Raw genomic sequence first — 7,975 nt, 5'->3', positions numbered from 1 at the left:
CAGCTTTGTCAGGGGGAATGGGCCAAAATTCACCCAACATATTGTGGTAAGCTTGTGGAAGGCTACCCAAAATGTTTGACCCAAGTTAAAGAATTTAAAGTCAATGCTACCAAGTACTAATTGAGTGTATGTACACTGGAATATGTGCCGGTGCTCATTTTGGGTGTCGGTACTGTTTACATTTAGGTGTAGGAGTTCCACAATACTTTGGTAAGAATGTAATAGGTTTTTGAATAAATAACATTCTAGATATTTTGTTGCCCTGTATGAAAGACGTTTGAATAAAATGCTTGTTTACAATAAGAGGAACAGGAGCTCAAGCAGTAGAACATTTGAGGTGCCGGTACTCAGCTGCAGTGAGCTCCTTCCCAAGTCAAGCACTGTTTACAGCATAATTGTTTTCCTGGGAACCATGTATCTTTTGATTGGCACCATACCATAAAGTTACTCCCTAGTTTTGTAGTTAATTGTACAAATTAAATTCTACAAACACAATGTTTGTGTAACAGCCGTTGGTGTTGGAGGAAGAGGAGGACCAAGGTGCAGCGTGGTATGTGTCCATGTTTATTAAATGAACACGGAAATAACAACGAGAACGACCGAAAACAGTTCTGGCTGGTGCAGACACACAACAGAAAACAATCCCCCACAACTCAAGGGTGAAAAACAGGCTGCCTAAGTATGGTTCTCAATCAGAGACAACGATTGACAGCTGCCTCTGATTGAGAACCATACCAGGCCAAACACAGAAATCCCAAATTATAGAAAGAAGAACATAGACTGCCCACCCAACTCACGCCCTGACCATACTAAAACAAAGACGAAACAAAGGAACTAAGGTCAGAACGTGACAGTTTGTGCTATCAGAGGACGTCTTCTAATAAGGCACTTAAATTATTGGAATGAATTTGCCTTACAACCTGAAGTAGCCTAGCTCTCCCATATTATGTGCATTTTCTCAGGTTGATAAATGAGTCACTGTGGATATGAATATTGTGTGCAGTAGTTACATGGGGAGTATAGTATAGTATAGGTCCCAGTGTGTTATACAGTAGTTACATGGGGAGTATAGTATAGGTCCCAGTGTGTTATACAGTAGTTACATGGGGAGTATAGTATAGGTCCCAGTGTGTTATACAGTAGTTACATGGGGAGTATAGTATAGTATAGGGCCCCGTGTGTTATACAGTAGTTACATGGGGAGTATAGTATAGGTCCCAGTGTGTTATACAGTAGTTACATGGGGAGTATAGTATAGGTCCCAGTGTGTTATACAGTAGTTACATGGGGAGTATAGTATAGGTCCCAGTGTGTTATACAGTAGTTACATGGGTAGTATAGTATAGGCCCCAGTGTGTTATACAGTAGTTACATGGGGAGTATAGTATAGGTCCCAGTGTGTTATACAGTAGTTACATGGGGAGTATAGTATAGGTCCCAGTGTGTTATACAGTAGTTACATGGGGAGTATAGTATAGTATAGGTCCCAGTGTGTTATACAGTAGTTACATGGGGAGTATAGTATAGTATAGGTCCCCATGTGTTATACAGTAGTTACATGGGGAGTATAGTATAGGTCCCAGTGTGTTATACAGTAGTTACATGGGGAGTATAGTATAGGTCCCAGTGTGTTATACAGTAGTTACATGGGGAGTGTAGTATAGTATAGGTCCCAGTGTGTTATACAGTAGTTACATGGGGAGTATAGTATAGTATAGGTCCCAGTGTGTTATACAGTAGTTACATGGGGAGTATAGTATAGTATAGGTCCCCATGTGTTATACAGTAGTTACATGGGGAGTATAGTATAGGTCCCAGTGTGTTATACAGTAGTTACATGGGGAGTATAGTATAGGTCCCAGTGTGTTATACAGTAGTTACATGGGGAGTATAGTATAGGCCCCAGTGTGTTATACAGTAGTTACATGGGGAGTATAGTATAGGTCCCAGTGTGTTATACAGTAGTTACATGGGGAGTATAGTATAGTATAGGTCCCAGTGTGTTATACAGTAGTTACATGGGGAGTGTAGTATAGTATAGGTCCCAGTGTGTTATAGAGTAGTTACATGGGGAGTATAGTATAGGTCCCAGTGTGTTATACAGTAGTTACATGGGGAGTATAGTATAGGTCCCAGTGTGTTATACAGTAGTTACATTGGGAGTATAGTATAGGTCCCAGTGTGTTATACAGTAGTTACATGGGGAGTGTAGTATAGTATAGGTCCCAGTGTGTTATAGAGTAGTTACATGGGGAGTATAGTATAGTATAGGTCCCAGTGTGTTATACAGTAGTTACATGGGGAGTATAGTATAGGTCCCAGTGTGTTATACAGTAGTTACATTGGGAGTATAGTATAGGTCCCAGTGTGTTATACAGTAGTTACATGGGGAGTATAGTATAGGTCCCAGTGTGTTATTTTTTATTTTTTTTACCTTTATTTAACCAGGCAAGTCAGTTAAGAACACATTCTTATTTTCAATGACGGCCTGGGAACAGTGGGTTAACTGCCTGTTCAGGGGCAGAACGACAGATTTGTACCTTGTCAGCTCGGGGGTTTGAACTCGCAACCTTCCGGTTACTAGTCCAACGCTCTAACCACTAGGCTACCCTGCCGCCCCAAAATACAGTAGTTATACAGTAGTTACATGGGGAGGATAGTATAGGTCCCAGTGTGTTATACAGTAGTTACATGGGGAGTATAGTATAGGTCCCAATGGGTTGTTATAAAGATAATTGCATCCCTTATAGCAACACCATTCCATAAGTCTTCAGTATCAACAGTAGCCCATTTTAAAATGAACCCAACGTTGATGTCATGTTGCCAGGCAGGATTATGTGCAACAGGTTTTTATAGCACTATTCATTTCAACCCTAGAAGGCAGATGTCCTGCTTCAGCTTTTCTGTCTGGCTGTTTATTGATCAATACATATCACTGATTCAATGGCCAAAGTTCACTCACCTGGTTTTCCAGGTCTGACTCAGTCCCTGATCAGAAGATAATGAAGAGAATGAAAACCAGCAGTGATTTATCCTAATCTGTACCATATGGTAATGTTCAGGACAAAATAAACAGTGTAGAGATTATGCCCCTTTTTTAAGAAGTATTTTATTCAAACATTTATATTTGACATTTTAGTCATCAGACGCTGTTACCCAGAGCAATTTACAGGAGCAATAGGGGTTAAGTGTCTTGCTTAAGGGCACAGACAGATTTGTACCTAGTCGGCTAGTGGCCCAACACTCTTCACCACTAACCTACCTGCCACCCCAGCATCTTTCATACAGATCATCAAAACATATATTACTTCTTCTTAAACCCATATACAAAGTTATATTCTTTCACTTCAAATCCTTTGCTGTTTAGAACATATCTTACTGCAAACATTATTAAAAGGCAGAGTATGACACTTTGATTCAAATTTTGTAGACTTTATTGAAAAGTGTAAGAGAATTATGACAGAAGGCATGAATTTGGTCTCTAATTTGTGGTTTCGCTGCTTCATTATCTCTCTTAAATGGATCACATTTCCAATCCTGTTTTCTGGACTTGCATTAGATTTGGTCGATCATTGCTTTGTGTGGAGCATCCATAATGTACAAAGCACAAACATTTGCAATAAAATAATTGTTCAACTTGCCCCATTACCAACTTATTTCTACACAGCTAACTACCCCCCCCCCAGAAAAATATCAGAAATCAAACGTATCATAAAAACTACAGCAATAAAGCCACTTTCGTTAAAAGAGAAACATTTACAAATGGAACATGTGGATGATAGGCCTTGTCTGGTTTATGGCCATAATTAAACAGACAAGAAGCAATGTTCGAATATGTCACACAATTACTCTGTTATCCCACTAAAACCTACACATGTGCAGCTACACCCACAAAGTCATTTATTTTTTCCAGTTTACAGCAATATCTTTTAAATGTGGTTGTTTTGATGGCTTCGGTTAAAAGAAAATCAAACAAATTTGTGTTTTATCTGTAGAACAATTTAAGTTCAAATCTTAATTTAACATCTCACAACAATGATTCTAGTATACCTGTAAGAATGAGATAAACCTCACAGTGGCAATATAACATTTAACAATTAAAAACACATAACAATACTTTAAAAAGCCAAACCATAGATTAAATGAAAGTAGAACTGTTCAAATGAAAATCACCAAATAATATTTTTGACAGCAGATTTTTGTCATTGATGTATGGATCTGTGTTTACAGTGTGTGTGTGTCACAGGAGGCTTCTGAAGGGGAGGACAGCTCATAATAATGGCTGGAACGGAGTAGATCAAACCATGTGTTTGATGTATTTGGTACCATTCCACTCTAGCAATTACCACAAGCCCGCTCTACCCAATTAAGGTGACACCAACCTCCTGCATTGTGTGTGTGCGTGTGTGTGCAAGTATAAGTGTGTTATGTTCTTGAGAAGTTCCTCTTCAGCACCTTCCTGAAACACATAAGAAGAGAGAGGTCACACACACACAAACACAGTATACACAGTTAGACTGTATACCAGTGTGGTAATGGTTGTATCAGTTTGCTCATTAATACGAGGGGACCTTAAGTGACTTACTCTGATGTTACAGAAGAGCAGAGGTCTCTCAAATCTGCGGGGCAGCTCTCCCAGAGTTGTCAGAGTCAGTGTCGGAAGCTAAAACAGAAATTAAACCCCAATATTAGAAAAAAAGACTGATTGAAAGATCATCCACGAGTTCGGGTTCATTCTCAAGTTCCTAACGCATGGTTCACAGTAAATGCATGGTTCACAGTAAATGCATGGTTCACAGTAAATGCAGCCATATTAACTAGGTAGCTACATCAATTGACATCTAAGTTTGAACCAGCATTAGAATCTACATGGAAAAGAGACACAGCCACACTCTAAAATGGATATCATACAGTCCAACACAACACAAATCAGTGATCTTTTCAGAATAGAGAACAACATGAAGGAAGGCACTTACTGCTGGTTGGAACAAAGCCTGAAACACAGAGATGAACGTGATGTTATTATTGACTCTGACAGCTTGGTTTGGTGGAATAAGAGAGCATCAGTTTGAGAGTATTCTGAATCCTGTATCTCTACTGCATATCCTACCTGCAGACATCACATACAACATTCCTCTTTATTTACATGAATCAGATTCAATCAAACATTCCTCTACCATCACTAACTACAACACTTGATTGTAAACTACTTCTATGCTAACTAAAACACTGCTGATAATATCTAAGATGACAATGTCGCCTACATAGGAAAAATAAAAGGGCCGTTCTCTCCTCACTCACCTTTCTTGCTCCTCTTCTTCCAAATGACGACACAAACAACAACAGCAACGACGACCAGGAGGAGAGCTACCACCCCTCCAATGATGGGGACAACGTTGGTGGCATCTGTAATCATCAGAACAGAGCATTCAGACTATAGTACTAGATGGTACATTTTCATCAAAAATGAACTCTAAGCAGCATCCTTGTCAATGTCAATAAAAGGTCAGGAGGTCAAGGAGAACATGCAGTCAGAAAGGTAGCGCCCCTAAACAGATGAGTGAACTTAGAAATTAAGAATATTGGGCACATTCAGTAGGAAGGTTGGGTATAGTGTATATTTGAATCTCTCCCTCTTACCCTGGTCAGGCAGAACCCTGATGAAGTCATCCTTGATACCCTTGACTTGAACCACACACTGATACTTGTTGTTCTTCCTGTCCTCAGGCGTCATTGTCAGGTGGATGCTTTTTTGGAAGGTTCCATCATCATTGGGGAGAGTCTCTCCATACTCCACATCCTCATGGTGATCTTGTCCGTCTTTCTGCCAGGACACCATGACATCACTGGGGTAGAAACCTGTCGCGTGGCAGGTCACTGGAGAGGAGGAGGTCTTCTGGAACAGAGACACTGAGGGACGGACTGGAGAGAAGGGGATGGGGAGGGAATAAATAGAGGGAATAGTCAAGACACACAGAGATGGAGAGAAAATGACAGAGCGGGTGGCAGAAAAAAAGAGAGAACATGAGAGTTAAAAAGAAGAGTGTGGAAGAGAAAGAGAGAAAGCGTAATGTAGAAAATAGAGACATAAAGAGATAGAGATGGGAGAAAAAATAACAGAGAGTATTGTGGACGCAAGGTTAATGTCAAAAAAATTATTCAATTACAAAATTAAGATAATCATTTTGTTCTTCAAAAGTACCATTTTATATGACTTAAATACAATACATTATGATATTATACCCTGCACCATCACAGAGTTACATAATGTCATGTGTCTCTATACCTGTCCTCATCAGAGTGCTCTTCCCATAGTCCATATACTTCTTCAGCCAATCAATGCACTCCTGGGTGTAGTAGTTTTTTCGGTGCTCATTGTTAGCTGTGTTACTGTCCCACTTGAGTTTGGTGATGACTGCCTGTGGCGCTGGAGCGATCCATTTCGTTGTTTTCAGGTCAAATGCTATGAAATCCTCTCCATCATACCCATACTGATCAAACCCCTCTGTGGCTCCAGAATCATCATCCCACTCACAACCGTACATCCTCTGGACAACGTGCACACCTGAGAGAAAGAGAGTGGAAGAGAGAGAGAAACAGAAGTATCAACTCTGTGCATTCTTCTGGCTGCTCTCCAGATTCAGTCTGGCGGTGAGACCTCCGTTATCATTTATTATTAGTTCTTTAAACAGAAAACAAAACGATTTAACCAGACTGTAATAAAAACAGAAAGAGAACCAGCTCAGAACCCTACTGTGTGATGATGTCACACCTTCACCACAGAGACAGAGGAAGTTACAGTAATGGGTGGCAGATCGCCTACAGTGCGGCAGGTTAAGAGTGTTGGGCCAGGAACCGAAAGATTGCTAGTTCAAAACCCTGAGCTGACCGGGTGAAAAATCTGTCTATCAGCTTGAGCAAGACACTTAACCCTAATTGCTCCAGGGTAGCTGTCAATGGCTGAACCCTGGCTCTGACTCAGGGGGAGTGTAAAAAACATACTTCCATTTCACACTACACAAATATAAGAATCCCATTTGACCTTTTAATGTGGAGACTCAGTGTGTGTGTCTAGTCTACACAAGCTTATGTTGGGTAGTGTAACACTAGTTACACTACGGTATTCCCAGGTGGTCTCCCGTCCCAGTACTAACCAGGCCCGACCCACAACACTGGGCTTGGAAGAGGTAAAGGTTGAGTCATGCACTCTCAGAAAACATGGTACGCCTACTTCTTACCCCGGATGTCAGCCGCACCAATGTGTCAGAGGAAACACTGTTCGACTGAAACACGAGGTCAGCTTGCACGGGGCCAATTGTGCGCTGTCCTATGGGGCTCCCGGTCACGGCCGGTTGGGACACAGCCTGGGATCGAACCCCAGGCTGCAGTGGCGCCTCAGACTGTCCTCTAGTTATGATGTCAGAGATAAATAGAGGAAGTGAGAGAGGATCCTCTGTTCAGTCAGGAACAACAGGAGAGAGAGATGGAGAGACTAACATGAGGAAGATTAACTGTTACTAATTCCCTGCTGGTGACTGTTATCAGCACCTCACAACCTGGAGCTGCACACTCCCCTACCCATCCCCCCAGGACTGGAGCCTGACAGTCTAGAGCAGTGGTTCTCAACTGGGGGGTCGTGACCCCCATGGGAGGATTTTAAGGGGCCGCGAGACTTATTATGCAACAATAAGTAATAAAACACAACACAAATCAGTGATCTTAATAATAATTATTATTAAAAAATAATAAAATTTAAAAAACATTATTTTGAAAGATAACCGCCGCACCAAAACTTTTATTTTGACAGGATACCGCTGCACCGCTTATTGTTGCTGACTTAACAGATGCAGTGCGTCTGCAGTGGTGAAACGATTAGCTACGCTCAGACTCTGAGGGTTTTCGCGCTGCACTCACTCGCTGACCAATACAGTAACGTTCTCGCCACACACACACTGAGCCAATGAAATTACAGATT

The 7,975-nt window shown here is 41.2% G+C and overlaps 1 protein-coding gene across 1 annotated transcript in view; it reads right to left on the bottom strand.

The window, feature by feature from the left end:
- Positions 1 to 3,090: 3,090 nt before the first annotated feature.
- The window catches only part of LOC115128382 (BOLA class I histocompatibility antigen, alpha chain BL3-7), a 30,775-nt gene continuing 25,890 nt past the window's right edge, over positions 3,091 to 7,975 (bottom strand). Inside the window, exons 3-8 of the mRNA XM_029658190.2 lie at positions 6,287 to 6,565; positions 5,641 to 5,922; positions 5,302 to 5,406; positions 4,977 to 4,994; positions 4,586 to 4,663; positions 3,091 to 4,459 (exon numbers count right to left, since the gene is read on the bottom strand). Coding sequence (XP_029514050.1) covers positions 4,614 to 4,663; positions 4,977 to 4,994; positions 5,302 to 5,406; positions 5,641 to 5,922; positions 6,287 to 6,565 — 734 coding nt within the window. The 3' untranslated portion in view covers positions 3,091 to 4,459; positions 4,586 to 4,613. The remainder of the gene's footprint in view (positions 4,460 to 4,585; positions 4,664 to 4,976; positions 4,995 to 5,301; positions 5,407 to 5,640; positions 5,923 to 6,286; positions 6,566 to 7,975) is intronic.

This window comes from Oncorhynchus nerka, linkage group LG4 (genome assembly GCF_034236695.1).
Source record: "Oncorhynchus nerka isolate Pitt River linkage group LG4, Oner_Uvic_2.0, whole genome shotgun sequence".
In the NCBI taxonomy this organism is placed as follows: Eukaryota; Metazoa; Chordata; class Actinopteri; order Salmoniformes; family Salmonidae; genus Oncorhynchus; species Oncorhynchus nerka.
The sequence above is the reverse complement of the archived record's forward strand: the minus strand, read 5'-3'. Positions and strand labels throughout refer to the sequence as shown.